This window comes from Elgaria multicarinata, chromosome 2 (genome assembly GCF_023053635.1).
Source record: "Elgaria multicarinata webbii isolate HBS135686 ecotype San Diego chromosome 2, rElgMul1.1.pri, whole genome shotgun sequence".
Classification (NCBI taxonomy): Eukaryota; Metazoa; Chordata; class Lepidosauria; order Squamata; family Anguidae; genus Elgaria; species Elgaria multicarinata.
Window position 1 is genome coordinate 165929998 of NC_086172.1, and position 17970 is coordinate 165947967.

General features: G+C 42.7%; 1 protein-coding gene across 2 annotated transcripts in view; it reads left to right on the forward strand.

Moving 5' to 3' along the window:
* Positions 1-17195, forward strand: part of TRAF3 (TNF receptor associated factor 3) — a 50507-nt gene extending 33312 nt beyond the window's left edge. For both annotated transcript variants that reach the window (XM_063118076.1, XM_063118075.1), the window contains 3 exons: positions 5123-5263; positions 11290-11464; positions 13683-17195. In XM_063118076.1, the coding sequence (XP_062974146.1) occupies positions 5123-5263; positions 11290-11464; positions 13683-14254 (888 nt within the window). In that variant the 3' untranslated portion in view covers positions 14255-17195. The remainder of the gene's footprint in view (positions 1-5122; positions 5264-11289; positions 11465-13682) is intronic.
* Positions 17196-17970: the final 775 nt, after the last annotated feature.

Sequence of the window (17970 nt, forward strand, 5' to 3'; positions counted from 1 at the left end):
CTCACGGCAAAACCCTCCTGGGATGCTGAACAGAGGTCTCTTTCCTTCTTTCTCCTTTCTTGTCTTCCTTTCCTATTTTCTCAGAGTTCTTCTTTATTTCAGTGCTCCTTTGGGGCACATGGCCTGCAAGGCCTTCTTCAAAAAATTTACCTGCTATGACGGGAAGATAACGTTAACCAACTGACACTTGGACTACCTTCTCTGTCTTGGAGAGGCACACAGGTTGGACTCCTTCACTCACTGCCAGGGCTTTATAAAGGAGGCCAGAAGAAGCAGAATAACACTGAAACAGAGGAACAAGCCTTCAGGACAGCCAACACAGGCACACTGAACCGGCCTCTGCATACTGCCTTGGCGTCCATTTGCAAAAAGCCAGCTCTGGCTCTCTCTGCTTCTTCCAATGCACACAATGGAAAGTGCTTCAGGGCAATTGTCCCCAATATCAGGAGAACTAGCCCCTGTTGTACCAACATCTTTAGCCATCCTCTCAGACCAACAAACTGGCCTTTCAGTACTGATGGTCGAGACCGAGCAGGTCAAATAGACCATTCCCATAATAAATGCCCAGCTAACCCTTGGACACCAGAACCAAAAAAGTAAAAGACAGCTTGTAGGATAGTCTGACATTGAACCCACGCCAGTTCCAAGCCAGCCACTGTCGGCACAGACCGCACCTCAAACTCTTATGTGATAGCTGACACCAATCCTAGAGAAGCTACAACTCCCACATGATCATAACTTCCTAGATGATATCCAGTGCCTCGGCTTAGTATTGGAGGACAAATTCTGGAAGTGTTTCTCACTGAAAACATAATATCACCCCTCTCAAGATTGTTCCCCAAGAAAGTACAGGTCCCCTCGGTACTGACAGATCTCACTGACTCCTTGGCCTCTTCTGGAGGTTTTCTCCATCATTGCTACAATATGCCATGGGGAAGCCATAGACGCCATCACTTCTACAGGTCTCCTTCCCATTATTGTGAAGACCGTTCACCGCAAAGATGACCATTATGTGTATAGAGATAGAAACTATCTGTGTAACTATTCCACAACCAACATTCTTGTTCCCCTCATTTTCTAGAATGATGCAAGGTAACGTTTTACCATGCAACACCTTCCCACAGTATCTAAACCACTTGATGCTCAGTTACCGAAAATTACAGCAGTACCAAGCTTTTACAAGTCTGGTCTCTCTCTCTCTACCCTCCTCTTCCAGCCAAAAATCAGCCAACTGGCCACTCTCCTCTATCTAGACACCTAATGCCCCCTCTTCCACATAAGACGACTATTGCTTAGACTCTTTTCCCACTTCATATGTCCAGGCCTCAACCTCTTCACTGGCTGCTGCTGTAGGGGAACAAAATTACTTCTCCCTGTCAAATGACATAAGTCATACACAGAACATATCCTCAGAATGGCAAAATCCCTCGGGCTAAAAGGGTGCAACCAAAGTTAACTCCACCAATTACTATCCTGATGCTTCCAACATTACGAAATATAATTAACCAATCCTGGGTGAAACCTTCTCCTGCCCACTTCTAGAAAAATAGAAAACTTATATAGGGTCCAGGAAGAGGACTGCATCTTCCTCTTCAAACACTTCGCACCAAACAGAAGAATCGCAATTGAAGACAAGATAAAAGTTATCCTCCGTCCCTGTGGATTCAGAGGGAAGGAAATTAGATTCAATGGGAAGGATTAGCATTCTGTGTGGTGAAATACGAGGTATGTATGGCAGCCTACCAACAGTTTTTATGGGAGAAAGCAACTCCCTTCTTCAACCATCTCCCAGGAGACACCAAAAACTTCACACTGATTTTCCAAGCAGGCTAACAAATTAACACAGCCTGCCACATGGCCCACTGTGAGTCTAAGGCTATGGCAGCTACTATGTCTTTGACATGTTAAACCTGGCTTTGCACTGCAGGACTCTCCTCCAGGGTCTACGTCAAGCAGTATATTGCACTATGAAAGCGGTATGAAAGTTGTATATAAAAGGCAGGAGCCACACCAAGCAGGGTATAGCACTATGTAAGTGGTATGAAAGTGGTATATGTTATGTGTCAATGGGCCCCAACAGTTGTCAGTGCGCTTTAATACTGCTATAAAGCAGTTGTGTGGCTCCTGCCTTTTATATACCGCTTTCATAGTGCATCCTGCTTGGTGTAGATTAGGCCCAGGAGACCAAATTGAGAGTGGAGAAACTTCCATTAAATGGTGAAGGTCTTTTTAATGCATCCACAGATGACTGTCTTGACTGTATCTACAAAATAAAGAGACCAGCCTGGAAGATGGAAATGAGATCCCAATCCTCAGTGATGTCTATCAACTAACTACATCCATACTGGTAATGCCAATGGCCATCTTGGTGCCAAACTAACTTGGCCCAAACCGAACTTCTAGAAAGGCTCGTACTCCTCTTTTCAGACCATTTCAGAATAAATATTGCCAATCCACTCATGGTAAACACCCTGACCAATCCAAACGGTGTCTTCGACTCCCACAATGGAATCCAGCTACTGGTTCTTTTCCACCCGAACAGCTTAAACCCTTTCTCCATGCTTGGAGGTCCATCACACCAAATGGGTACTTTCTATCATGACCCGAGGCTGTTCTATTGAATTAAAAGATAACTCCCCCATAGGGAACTTTCGCTCTACCTGTCTTACAAGAGAAGAAATCACTGCTCTTTTGAGCAAGGATGTGATAGAAAAACTCCCCTGTTCAAAGTTTCTTCTCCAGGTAATTTACAGTCCCCAAAAAGACCGCAGTCTTCGACCTATACTCAGCCTTTGGGATAGAAATGGCTACATTTGATCCAAAGAAATTAGGGATAACTTTGCAACACTTACTTTCACACTCTGGCCTAACCTACACCAAGCAGGATATTGCACTATGAAAGCTGTATATAAAAGACAGGAGCCACACCAAGCAGGATATAGCGGTATGAAAGCGATATATGGTATGTGTCATTGGGCCCCAACAGTTGTCAGTGCACTTCACTACCGCTATAAAGCAGTAGTGTGGCTCCTGCCTTTTATATACCGCTTTCATAGTGCAGTATCCTGCTTGATGTAGATTAGGCTTCTGATTCAAGCCCATTTCTCAGATTTGCATTGGGCACCAAATTCTTACAGTTCAAGGTTCTCCCTTTCGCCTTAGCCACGGCTCCAAGAGTCTTTATGAAGGGTATGACAGTAGAGGCGGCACATCTGAGACTTAAAGGAATGGTTGTTTTTCCATACATAGATGAGTGGCTTTTCTTAGTACCCTCTCAACACTGCCTACGCACCAACATCAACATTGCCTTCTCACTTCTGGAATCTCTTGGCCTGCAAGTCAACAACAAAAAGTCCACTCTCATTCCATCTCAAACCCAACAATTCATAGGGGCACTTATTGACTCCACTTGAGCCTGTGCCTACCTATCAGAAGACAGAGTGGACACCCTACAATGTCTCACACAGGAACCAAAGACTTCTTCCAACGCCTCCTTGGGCTCATGGCCTTCATCACCTTAGTAACTCTGTTAATTTTATTTATTTATTTATTTATTTTATTTATTTATTTATTTTATATACCGCCCCATAGCCGAAGCTCTCCAGGCGGTTTACAAACATGCATACATATGAGGCCATTCCAGTCAAAGCTCCTACCAACCTTCAACCAAGAAACAGAACCCCCCAGACTTGTCTTCCTGATTCAGTCCAGTGTTCCCTGAACTGGTGGATGATTCCGGCACACCTCTTGCGGGGGCTCAATATCTGGGCTTCCCATCCATCCCTAGCAGTCACTGCTTCTCTTCTAGGGAGCACGCTTTGGTTCATTCACGATCAAGGACTGTGGTCCTGTCAGGAGATAATCCTACACAACAGTCAACTTCAGCTTCTTGTTGTTGCCAAAACTCTATGGTCACTTGACTCTTCCGTTAAGGGATGATCCATCCAAACTGCAAAGGACAATATCATGGTTGTCTTCTATATAAACAAGCAGGGCAGGGTGAGATCCCTTACTCTTCTTCGACTCAACCTCAATTTCTGGGGCTGTATTGCCCCAGTCTCCATGCACCATGCAGGAATGTCCCACACACTCTTCCCGACTCGCTCAGCAGATTGGGAACCTCCTCTCACTAGTAGGAGGCTTTGCAGCAGTCACAGTACAACTCTAACGCACGTGGGGCACCCCATCTACCAACCCTTTTGCTACAGCACTGAATATGAAACGGCAGTCTTTCTGCAGCAGGGCTGGTCACAGCCCAGACTCTCGCAAAAACTGTTTCCTTCTTCATTGGGGATTCATTCTAACCTATGTGTTCCCCCTGGATATCAGAGCTCGTGCTGATGTGGCTTTAGGCAGAGTGGTCCTTTCTTCAATTCTGACATGACATCTTCCTCTGGTGAGTCTCTTGCTTTCCAGTCTCCCATATGTATGAGTCACAAAGATCATGAAGAAGAACAGGTCGCTTACCTGTAACTGTGAGTGGTTATCTGTGAACTCAGATAACCCACCACGCTCCCCGCTTTGATGCCTCACCTTCTTTATTCCTCCACTGTGACGGACTCGGAACTGAGAGGCAGCTGGGAGCCACACCTAGAGCATGCAGAGAGGAGGTGGGCAGGGCTCCTGCCTAAAACTCTGTTTACCTCTAGAATGTTCCAAATTACTGTTCTGTGTAGGCGCATAATCCATAGGTGTGAGTTCACAACCTGAAGAACCGCAGTTTCAGGTAAGCAACCTGTCCTTGCAGGAAGGGTTGGAAAATACTCTGGCGTTATATCCAATGTTGCATGAGAAAGAAGAAAAGCTGATGCAATGGATCTTTCCCTTCCTCCCTCCCCCATGCAGCTTCTTGTCTGCAAACCCTGCAAACCCTTTCAAGAAGGTAATGAGAACCTGCCAAATATTGTGGGCTGATGGGCCAAAATTGGGAACCTGGCAGGTGCAGTGGGAAGAAGATAAGGGAAAGATCCACTGTGTGAACTGCATTCTGCTCACAACACGTTGAATATAATCCCCTAGACGCAATGAAGAGGAAAATTTATGGGCTATTTCTCGATGGCTTGTGAGGGACAGTAGATACCTTTCCATTTTGGTGGAGTAATTGTAGATATTTTTTTTCCAGGTGGCCCTGCTCCAGAACGAAAGTTTGGAAAAAAACAAGAGTATACAGACTTTACATAACCAAATTTGTAGCTTTGAAATAGAAATTGAGAGACAGAAGGAAATGCTACGGAGTAATGAATCTAAAATACATCACTTACAGGTACGATCTTGACTCTTCCCGTGTTAAAGCTAATCATTGCAACTGATTTCTTTGCCTTTCTCTGTGATAATTAATTCTGCAGTTCTAAACACACCTGCCTGGCAGTGGGTCCAGTTGAACTCACTCCTATGTATGAATAGACATGCATAGGGCTGTGCAGTAAGAGGACATCTGTGAGAACAAGTTCTTTCTTCATAGCCTCTGGGCATTTGTACGAGTTCTGTACCCACGTAGGGGCATACTTTACATTGACAAAAATACAAGGAATTTGTTTGAGCTTTTGTCCAAGGAAAAGCAGTGATCACAAGAATTGATTATAAAGGCAGGAAATACGAGCAAGGTTTTGCTCTATGGGAGGAAAGCAGTCCCCAATCTTCATTTAAACATTCTAATATATTATTTCTGTTCTCAGGGGTGACCAGACTACACAAGCAACCCAAGTAGCCCCATGAGAATGGCATGTAATCTGAATGGGGTGTAATCTGAATGGGTTGCCACAAGGATCCCTTGAAATGTTGCAGACCAACCTGAGGTGGAAAGCTTGAATTGCATCTGCCCATTCGAAGACTTGCATCCTCTGCAACATAGCAATGGCTCCTTAGTTAGGGCAGTGCAGCTCTGGAATGGCAAAACGTATTCGACATGGACCTGTCTATAATGTGTGTTTTTCAGTCTTTTTAATGTCGTCACATTCATTTTGGCCCTCTTCAGTGACTCTGAGGGACAAGCTTTTATTGTGCAGATAAATATTCCCACCCACAGAACTTCTGTTTTGTCTGGATTAAGCTTCAGCTTGGTCACCTTCTGCTTCCCAGCACCTATTCAGGAGTTCCACAGCCTCCCTGGATGATGATGATGATTGCATTTATATTCTGCCTTTTTTCCTTCAAGGAACCCAGGGCAGTGTACCTTTGCAAAACCGCCCAGAGAGCTTCAGCTGTGGGGTGGTACATAAATGTAATGAAATAAATAAATAAATAAATAAATAAATAATCCTCCTCCTCTCCATTTCATCCTCACAACAACAACCCTGTGAAGTAGGTTGGGCTGAGAGTCTGTGACTGTCCCAAAGTCACCCAGTGGGTTTCCATGGCCGAGTGGGGACTAGAACCCGGATCTCCTGACTCCCAGTCCAACACTTTAGCCACTATACCACACTGGCTCTCAGATTAGTAGGTGGGAAAGAGAGCTAGAGCTGCATGTCATGTGCCTATTGGTGACACTGCAGCCCCAAGCGTCTGGATTGCTTTCCCCAGCAGTTTAATATAGAAGTTAGATAGTGTGGAGGACAACTTTGCAGTTCCCCATAGCCCAAAGGCCATGGGGCAAAGCAGACATTCCCCAAGGTCACCTTCTGAGACTGACCTGCCAGGTAAGGGCAGAGCTGCCGTAGCACTGTGCCCCCTAAACCCACACCAACCAGGTGATTCAATTCATGTTCCAACTGCTCCATTTTGCTGCTTTTATTGTGCTTTCATGAATTGATCGATTGTTTACATTTTATGTAAACTGTGTTGGGAGATGTTTTGCCTGAACAATGGTATAAAAACCCCGACTTTATCTAAGGGGGGGGGAGCTTCAAGCGCGCAAGTGAAAGCAATTAAAAGTGAAAGCGAGCACATTCTCAATCTATTTTAGAAGTCAAAGGTAGTATTTTCGAACAGCGAAGACTTCCCAGAGTTTAGATATCTCTGTTTGTCATTAGGCTGCTTATCTATAATAAATAGATGTGCATAATACCACAGTACATACTTGTCTAAAGAGTAAAAGAAGGGAAAAAAACACATTGTGGCTTGTGCTGGTAAGTGAAAAGCCATTGCAATGTAAATATGAATTGACTGAAATAGCAAAAAAAATAGCCCTCCTCTCTCTCTCTCCCTCATTGAGTGCCAGTGTGCAGTTCCAGCCCTCTCTGTTAACCAGGGGCTCTTCAAAATAGGGCATTTAGCTCTTAACAAAGACATTGTGCAGTTATCCCATCTTTTCCTCCTCACTGGCGTTTATACGGTAAGAAAAATCTGAAGAAGTGGTGGGAAAACCTGAGAAGGCTGCAAAGGGAAGACATCAGTGTCCTGTCATCCCCCACCCCTGGTGGTAAAATTCTGTGAATGAGTTCCATAATAACAGCCTCATCTGGACATAGTCCAGGGTTAAAGGGTAGATGTGCAGGCTGCAAGGTCACACACTCCCTTCCTCCAGCCCTTCCTCCTCATGTACATATTGGGGAGGAACCATAGCTCAGGAGCAGAACGCACACTTTGCATGCAGAAGATCCCAGCTTCAATCCCTGGCATCCTTGGGGTGTGCGTGGTGGGAAAGACCCCAGAGAGCTTCTGCCAGTCAGAGCAGACAATAATGAGTGAGATGGACAAATAGTCCAACTTGATATAAAGGCAGCTTAGAGGGGCCATGTTAGGAATTACATGCTTTGCATGCAGAAGGTCCATGGTTCGATCTTCCGCTTCTCCGGGTAGGGTGAGGAAAGAATCCTGCCTGAAGCTCTTGAGAGCGGCTGCCAGTCAGTGTCGACAATACTGGGCTAGAAAGACTAATGGTCTGGCTCAGTATAAGGCAGCTTCCAATGTTCCTATATTTCTGTGCCACACTTTAGTATTGTTGAAATTAAACTAGACCTCCTTTAACAGTGGCTAAGGCAAACACAGGGGCTGTCTGAGTCTAGCTGTTGAAATGTAGGCCTGGTCCCAATCCTTAGCTACTGTAAACTCAGTAATAAATCTCCACTGGTCCTGAAAGAGACTCTTGCCAGCCTGCCGTCATAGGCTGTTTGCAATTTTTGTAAGGAAGAATTGCTCTGTTTTTTCTCCTGAGAAGACAATCTGGAACAGAAGACTACTGTTACCCATGGAAGAATTCATTATCTCTCTTTGATATTGTTGTCTGAAGTCATTCTCCATAACACAGTTGGTTAAGAATTTTTGTTTTGTTTTTATGACAGTTCAGAAATGTTGGAATTATAGTAGGCATGGACATAATTTTTAAATGACGGTTTCTAGTTTTGTTTGTTCGTTAGTTTTTTTGGAAGGGCAGGCGTGGTTCAATTTAAGCAGAGCAATGTGTGTTAGCAGTCGGTAGAGGTCTTGTACAATGTATGCTTATCCATTTGAAAACTGTGTAAAAATGTGGAACTTCTATTGATTTTTCAAATGCCGTAACTGGGAAGAACAAAAATTATTCTTAGCTGGTATTGGGTTAAGCTGATACTTTTTTTCAATTCAGTTCTTCCATGACTCATTGAGCTGAAGACGTTTGAGGTCATGTTTCCTTCTTGCAGTCATTGCAATGAATGAAAAAGGAGGCAATTGTAGAATCTCCCACAAGAGTTAAATTAAGGAGTCAGGCGTGTTATCTAGGGGAAGTAAAGTTTAGCATCCAAGAGTGACTTCAAGAGCCATTTGTGCTTTAGCTTGGTGCTCCTCCTCACATGCTCAGATCCCCTCTCCATGTTCTATAAAAACCATAGTTTGCTGTTATTTCCAAGCCAAGCAGATGATGGTTTGCCAAACAAGGACTTGAGGGAGAGAATCGGAATGCATGAGGTGAGGGGGAGAACGCAAGGCGGCAATCGTGATTTGCTGTTACGTACGAACCAAGCCTTATTGGCCCACAGCTGTCACACTTAGCCACTCACTGCCAAGTCTCCTTGCAGAAAAGCTGACAGTCTTATTGATGAACCAATGTTCAGAACTATCAAAGATTGTATATGCTTCCATATCTAACTTGGATTTATGCCAGTCTCTTTGTTCAAACTTTATCATATATAACTTAGAAGGCAACTGTGGCCATTTCACAGCTTGCTTTAAATAACCTTGGTGTTGACCAGGGGTTAAGGAGTTGAACTTGTTCATAGGATTCATTGGTTTGAATCCTACCTGAGTCAGGTGTTCACTGGATAATCTCAGGCAAGTCATTGTCGTGTTTCTCTGAAAACTCCTGCTTTCGATAGGAGGCAAATGATGAGGCCTGCTAAGTAATCCAAAAAAGCCTTTATTAAGCAACAAGCATCTCTTCCACCTGAAGAGAGTCTAATCTCTTGGAAACTCCTCCCTAGACAAAACTATGCAAACTAAGCGAGACAATTGTCCGACCAAGGAGAACAGGAAGCCTTTCCCCAAAAAAACGTAACTTCAGAGAGCTTGGTGCAGAGGCAGGTTCTGGCGCAATTCTAGCCAGACCGACCTTCTCACGCCTTCCTTCTGCTCAGTGCACTTTAGCTTCCTGCGGACCCTAGCATCAGCTAGCTTGTCGGGGCACTCTCCTCCGGAAGAAAGCTCACTTCCCACTGAGTGTGTAGGATTTGGCATTGAGGAGATAAGCTCTGGAGAGAGCTGACTCCCAGCTGGTGAATCGCCCGTGAGAGCTTTCTCCCCCACTGGTACAGGCTGGCTGGTGTCTGGCGCTGCCTCCTCTAGTTCCGAATCTGAGTCTGATTGATTACCTGAAACACTGTCTCTCAAAACAGGGGCAGTAGCGTTAGCCATGACAGTCATAGGGACATCTTTCTCTGATCTTGCCCATGTGCATTGACAGGAGCAAGAATCCAGGTATCCCACCTCCATAACCATGTGGAGACACAACATTGGGATACAGCTTACACATGTGAGTCCAGATTGCATGGCCAGTTGCAGGTTTTTATATAGGAACCAAACCACAAAAAATTGACTTGTTCATGTCACATTTTATGCACATAAACTGCATAAGTGAACATTATGGCCCTGTGTGGATGTTGGAGGAAGCAAGAATGCACTCACATGTAAGAGCTACATTAGGGAGACATATCATCTGATTTGGGGCATTATTTTGCAGCCTCATGTCTATGATTGGCAAAACGAGATTAATGAATTATCTGTTTGACAAGATTAATGTGACACTAGAGTATTCCAATTTTGGAGGGCAGGACAGGGGTCCCCAAATGGCTCACCTGTTTCAGAAACCATTCCAAATATAATAAGTTCTGCTGCTTTCTCTTCTTGCCTGCAATTAAAAATTATAGAAGTTGAAAGTTCTACCTGGAGCAAATATTTTATCTAAAACAGCAACATTGATTTGGAATAACACTTGCTGGTAGCAAGAATTATTGCATTTAGTATAATTTTATAGCCTAAAGTTGAAATCGCTTCTGGCTAAAATTCCTGCTCTTCGAAATTGTGTGGGGCAATGAATTGTCTTAGAATGTACACAGCCCATTGTTTCAAATTTGAGCCCATGAATGAACTGTATTCTATATCTATTCTCCATTGTTTTTCAAATGTACTTTGATTTAGATATACTGGGAAATGATGCTGTAATGAGTTTCTAGAACCCAGGTCCTGAGTGAGATAGAATTAAATCTGCTAGTTGGTGGGGCACGTAACCCACCCACTTTTAAAGGTAAACTCCTACTAAAAGAAGGCAGAATTCCTGCAGATGTAGCCTGGCACACTCCTTCAGAAACCTTCTCATGTTGCATGACACAATTGCATCTTACAGTGATGGAACTGGTAGGTATGGAGAGGAGAGGGGAGCAAGGCTTATACCTATGGCTGCACTATATTTTTCTCTCTGATTTCTTTGAAACACACACACACACACACTTGCTTGCTGCTCACAAATACCTTCCACTTGCACTTCCCACAAAACAATAGCTGTTTCTTTCAATGCCCCCCAAAACACAGAGCCATGTGCTCCTTTGGTGTAAGATTTTACTTTTAAGTGTTTGCTTTGCTTTGTGCAAACATTACAGTAATTTTTACAGCTTGGCCATGAATGGATAGCCAAGCTATTGTTGGTCATACTCAAAACTGTATATCAAGTTGGTGAGGCAGAATAGAGTGTTTACTCAAATTGCCTTCTGTTACTATTCAGGCTTGGGAGGTTATGCTAGAGTCTGGCCCTTGCCATGTATTGTTTGTTTATTTGAAATGTTTACCGAACAGTCTTGTAACACCCTTCTTCTGGTATTTCTGTATTTTTTGTCTATGGCTTTCCTTGAGACTTACATATTATAATTATTTACTGTTTTAAAAAAGCGAGTGATAGACAGTCAAGCAGAGAAGCTGAAAGAACTGGACAAAGAGATCCGTCCCTTCCGGCAGAACTGGGAGGAAGCCGACAGCATGAAGAGTAGTGTTGAGTCCCTCCAGAACAGAGTGACGGAGCTGGAAAGCGTTGATAAGACTGCAGGGCAAGGAGCTAGAAATTCAGGTAAATCTGAACACAAGGCAGTGAAGTAATGGCAGATTCTGCCAAAATACAAATTAGATTTTCTGAAAGGGATTTCTTGCTGGGGATGCTTCTTGAGAGTTAGTAGGCTGATTCAGTTCTGGGAGGTTCATTCAACTAGTGCTAATTCCAGTGTATTTTTGCTACATCAACTGAGGGCTTCAACTCATGTACCTCCCTACGTTGGGGAGCAGGGGCTACGGCTCTGTGGTCAAGCAGCTGCTTTGCATACAGAAGGTCCAAAGTTCAACTCCCAGCATCTCTAGGTAGGGCTGGGAAAAAATCCTGCCTAAATCCCTGGAGAACTTTTGCTAGTTGGTGTCGACAATATTGGGCTAGATGGATCAGTGGCTTGACTCAGTATAGTTATGTGGCTGGTGGGGTCAAGTACTGGAGCAGACCAGGTTATGCAGTTTGTGTGTACAAATCATGGATGATGCTATAAGTTGAATTGAGGCTGTTCTTACTTTTTTAATTTATGCATTTTCAGATAATGTAGGCATTATTCCCAAATAAGTTACAGATAGCTTTTCCCCCCAGCTTGAATTTAAAAACAAAAACAAAAATAATTGCAGTTGTCTCATTAGAAAAATGGGGGGAAATCCGAGAATTCTATTTTTTATTATTATTATTAATAGTTTCTTCATTTACAGTTTGTGGTTGCCTTTACTGTACAGCTTATAGTCTTTCATGTGCAGTTCAGAGGAATGAGATCTGATACAATAAAAAGGTCATTGCCTTATTCAATGAACAAAGAAATGAAACCGCAAATTAGCAGAATGACACGGGCCCTTCTGAGTGGCTCACACAATGTTGCTTAGTTCAAAGGCAAATCGGTACATAAAAAGAATTTCCCCAAAGAATAGCCATCTGTTAATTCAGCTTGCATTGCCTCTTATAAGTATGCAGTCCATCCATTCCTGAATTGAATTCAGCATCTGATGCTCAGGTGGGGCTCCCATTGCTGGTTGTGGCAAATGGAACTTCAAAAGCACACAGAGCACTTTTCCTCTACCGTTTCAAACAGAGGAAGAAGCGCTCTTGCATGGATGGGGCCTGTATTGCTCATGACAGCAGAATCCTGATAGAAACAAGAATCCCAAATAACCCTATAGCACAACCTTCCCCAAACTGGCACCCTCCAACCTGGGTCTACAATAGGGGTAGGCAACCTTTTCGGGTCCATGGGCACATTTGGCAATTTGAGAAACTCTCTTGGGCAGCACCACAACATGGCTACCGTGGGAGGTGTGACTTACCAAATAGAAGACACACAAGTCTGTTTTTCTTCCCCCCCTTTTTTTTTCTTGGGTGTGTGGCAGAGGAAAGTATCAGCTTAGAACTGCCCTCCATCTTCAATTCTGAAGAATGTCTCTGAGCCCCCTATGTGATCCAGAGGCATTCATGGGAAATGAAGATAGCGGTGGATCGAGGCCCTCACTTTGCTTTGAAGTGATCACAGCTGCTGGTAAGAAAATCTGGTAATACTTTTAAAAACATAAAAGGGATAGGGCACTTGGCGGGCGCCAAGAAAAGAGTCCAAGGGTGCACTGCTACCCAGAAGCTCTATGTTACCAACCTCTGGACTACAACATCCATCATCCCCAGCCAGTATGGCCATTAGGGCCCCAATTTTACAAATGGAGCCATATTTTAGAAAAGGCGAAATAACTTTAATGGCTGTAAATATTGTAACTATTCCAATTGATAATAGACCTTCTATTGCAGTTTTTCCTAATGTGGCACAGATGTGTTGGACTGCAACTCCCATCATCCCCAGCTGACATGGCTAATTGTTATTTATTAAATTGGAAGAGTGAAGAGCATTTATAGTCATTAAAGATATACTTCTATAAAATACTTTCCCCCCTTCAATACTTAGTTGAAATTGCACAGATTTGCTTTGAAACTTTTTGAGTAAATCATTGCATCCTCAACATTAATAACAAATTCACAGCAAAATGTGCTTCAGTTCTTAAGACAGGATCAAAGTATTCATTACAATTTTGCCATGGACTTCAGTGCAGATCTACTTACATGAACAAGATCCTTAATCTTTCAACTTTCATATGTTGCTTATGTTGAGTTCTCAACTCTCACAAATTTGGGGGTGGGGTGGTAGAAAAAACTGAAGATAATGAAAAAAACTGGCCCTTTGAATCTTAAAAAAAATTAAATGAGTTCTTTCTTTTCCTTTTAGGTCTTCTAGAATCACAGTTATCTAGGCATGATCAAATGCTGAGTGTTCATGACATCCGTCTTGCTGACATGGATCTCCGATTCCAAGTTCTGGAAACAGCTAGTTACAATGGAATATTAATCTGGAAAATCCGAGATTATAAACGTCGGAAGCAAGAGGCTGTCATGGGGAAGACTTTGTCCTTATACAGCCAACCTTTTTATACAGGATACTTTGGCTATAAGATGTGTGCCAGGGTTTATCTCAATGGAGATGGAATGGGTAAAGGGACGCACTTGTCCTTATTCTTTGTCATAATGCGGGGAGAATACGATGCGTTGCTTCCGTGGCCATTCAAGCAGAAAGTCACCCTTATGTTGATGGATCAGGGACCTTCTCGGCGCCATTTAGGAGATGCTTTCAAACCAGACCCCAACAGCAGTAGTTTCAAGAAACCCACTGGAGAAATGAATATTGCTTCTGGCTGTCCAGTCTTTGTTGCACAAACTGTTCTAGAAAATGGAACATATATTAAAGATGATACTATTTTTATTAAAGTCATAGTGGATACATCGGACCTACCAGACCCCTGACGTATAGCAGAGAGGCAGATTCAACAGAAGACAACTCCATTTGGGGCTCTTTTTTATATCTGTCTTCAATGAGAGGTCCCTAAAGCTCAGAAGGGACCACCTTGTGTAAAACAGAACGAAGAGTTTGGAGGTATAACTTACATAGGGTTCGATGCCAAACGTAGCAATCCATTAAGAAATCATACCATGGTATATTTTCTAAACTAGTAGGAACACTTCACGTTCTGACAAGTCACTTAATCCTCATGAGGACAAAGATTACAGTCAGAAAAGCTTTTCGTAATTTATTGATAATCTAATCAGTTGGAAGGAAGAAGACAAAGAAAGTATCCTATGCTGAATTAAAACATCAGACTTTTCTTCCTTTTGAACTAGAAAACAAAAGTAAAAGTTCACATGTGGGTTAGCTAGAAACTGTCAGCATGTTAAGTAAAAAAAAGAAGAAATTATGAAGTAATGTTGCAGTTAAAGATATTATTACTTTAAAAATCTAAGTGCAATCTTGTCTGAAATATAGTATATTGTCTATTTTTAAGGCCTCATCTGGTCTCTGTTTTAAAATAATTACTTTGTCAGAAGACCTCAACAAAATGTCTAGATCTTCTTAAAAGTGTCTAAATCAGAGTCATATTTTTGTTTAGAGTTCTATTAATTGCTACAGAAAACATTTTATTTTAAAACTGTTGATAGACTGATATTTCTTGGAAGAAAAAAAAGATCAAATGCAGGTTATCACTTGTGATATGAAAAGAAACTATTCAACTACTGCTGTTATTTCTCTTTAGAAATGTAAACCTACAATATATGTCGTAGTTAATGACACTATTTCAAAATTAAGAAAAAAATAATCACTCATGGATGCTGTGCATCATTATCAGATTTATAATTTTCACCCTAAAATAGGGCATTTGTTGAACTTTGGAGTTCTAAACGGAATCCTGTATGTTTTTAAAGTTCTGCCTCATGCGCTCAGAGCAAGCTCTATAAAATATATATGTGTGTGTGTGTGTGTATATATAAATATATATATATAATCTATTTTTTGCTAAAGCATAAATGTGCAACATATTTTTGGTGTTTGAGAGGAAGTGTAGTGTTGAGTAATACCTATATGGGAAACCTGCTTATTAATCCTCTACGTAGAAAATACCACATCTTACAGAGGATAATCTGTTAGGCGAAAGCAGCGTCTTAATGGGGAAACGGTGGCTTGCATGCATTCATGTGCCTTAGCTGTGATGTGCTGCTTTATAGCTCATAGCTTTGTATTCAGATTTTAATTTCAGATTCCTGAAATAGTCATTTTTAACTGGACTTTAGGCATAATGTGCTGACTGGTCTGTACAGCCCACCAATGTTTTTCAGCATGCAGAAATTAGAAGCCGAGACCCTGTGCTTCTGGCGTACCAGAGATTCCATCAATTCAGTGTCATGGAATACTACTTATTCAGGTGCTATCTTTCTGCGCACAATGCTCCTATGGAGCCGGGACTTCTGACAGTGTCCCCTATTTCCAAGGCAGTAGCAGAACTTCTGCATGGTGCCATGCTTTTAGGTAGCAGAGCTAACATAATTCCAAATTGGCTCAATTCAGAATTGTGAGGGAATATATTAACCGGTACATTCATGATGGTTGTTTTCTGGCAGACTGACACATACCCCTGCAGGGAAATCCACAGGATTCTCCTATTTAAACAACTACCTGAGCTTTACTATAAAAGCATTTTTTCCAGCCTTTGAATCATGCTGATTGCAACCCACAGAACTTACTGACTTCTGTTTTAATAGTCCCTTGTGCGACTAGTAAGTCTAATGGCATAGCTTGACTGTACACCAACCATGTGGGTGCTGCTTTAATTGCATGGGTGCCGTGTAACACATGAGTGCTCCCCTAGACTGAGCTGATGTACATGTGGGAAAGGAATTGCGTACCCTGTTCTCTAGCCAGCCATGTTGTATCCACTGAACTTTCCACTTGGGTAGGGTGTTATAGCCAGAGTTCATGTCTAGGGCTCAGTTGAATTTCCATGTCTTTTGAAGTTAAGTTTCTTGCTCTTGCCATTGTCTTTTATGGCTGTGCCTTCCCACGCAGTGCCTGCCAGAAGTATTTTTCTGTTAATAAATATACAGTGCATGCTGAGTGGTCCTCATGGGTTTTTTTCAGGCACCTGCTTGAATACTGCCTGCTTTTGGGCAGCCAAAGCATTCAGTAGCAACATGTCTTCCTCTTCTTGCCTTCCATCGTTCAGGTACTGTATTTTCTCTTATGGTACTGAGTTGTCAACTGATACCAATTACTGTAAGAAGGCATGTGTTAGAATTCTAGCTCTGATACAAAAGGAAGACTTCCTGCCGACGATCTGTGTGGTGCAGTTTTATGCAGGCTGATGTAAACCCACCACCTTCTGCTTTAGGGAAAAAGAGTTAACTCGGCTTGTGACACTATTCTAATAGTCATGAATTATAGGCAGCTGAGCTTTTGTATATGCATTACAGAATTTTACTGAAAACAGGATTCCCTAGTGGAAATGTCCAAAGGGCTCACCTACCCATTGCTACTACATCATGGAAACTTTTACAAATGTGATCTTCTACGAACAGTTTGCGTCCTGTTTGAATATGATGCTATTAGAAGATAATTGCGTTATAATCAAGGACCTATGCAGTGCAGCATACTTTTTAAAGCAAACATTATTTTTTTAAAACCCTTGAAAATGTGAATAGCCTGTTCTTTGTCCTAGTCTGCAAATGGCTACTAAGAACTTTGACTTATAAACTGCCATCAATTCTCTGGTGTGTTAATAGATTCAGAGAGTTCTGATATGAACTTAGGTCAACTGCTTCCCAAAGCTTAAATCTTTTGGGGCCATATCATAATTAGGACTAGTGCACTTTATTAAAACTTACCTGTTACTACAATTAAACAAGGCCAAACATCAGAGTAAATCATAGAATCATAGAATGGTGGAGTTGGAAGGGTGCAACGCCCTGCTCATATGGCACCTGTTGTGGCAGTGTTGCTAGCATTATTTCTCCCCACCATTATTTGGAGGGTTTTTCTGCCTGTCACCCTCATAAATGAATACAGCTACCGCCGTTCAAAGAGCAGATTGTTGGTGGGTGCATTCACAACAAACATGATTACTGAGTACAAGGTAGACTTGGACCTTCTTTGTGGGGTGGTATTAGCTTTTAGTAGGAAGGGGTTTTGTTCTTCAAAATGGTTCAACTTGGAACTGTATAAATACAACAATCTTTGGGCCTGGCTAGACGAGGGGGTTTGAGGTGGATGATCTCTTGATTTTATGATCGTGACATCGTCCCCCTCATCTACACGCGTCGCAGCCGTCATTTTAGATTTTTTTAAATGAAAAGGAGCGCACGAGCATTCAAACGAGACCGTGAGGTTTTTTGTTTTTTTAAAAAAAAACCTCACGCTCCCCCCACCCCACCCCGATGGGCCCAGAACTCCTAAGGAGATCCATGTCCGGTTCCCGGTTACTCGTGAGGAGTCAGAGGGAAACTGATGGCGGGACACATGTCCCGAGACCATGGGATCATCCCAAGACTGCGGGAAAAAGTGGGATGGAAGGATAGGGCAATATCCCAGGGAAAGGGAGGAATCATCCCTCCCTGGTCCCAGGATGCCCTGTGCATCATGTGGATGCACAGGGGTGGTCCTGGGGATATCGCCCTGTCTAGCGATGCCGTTTGTC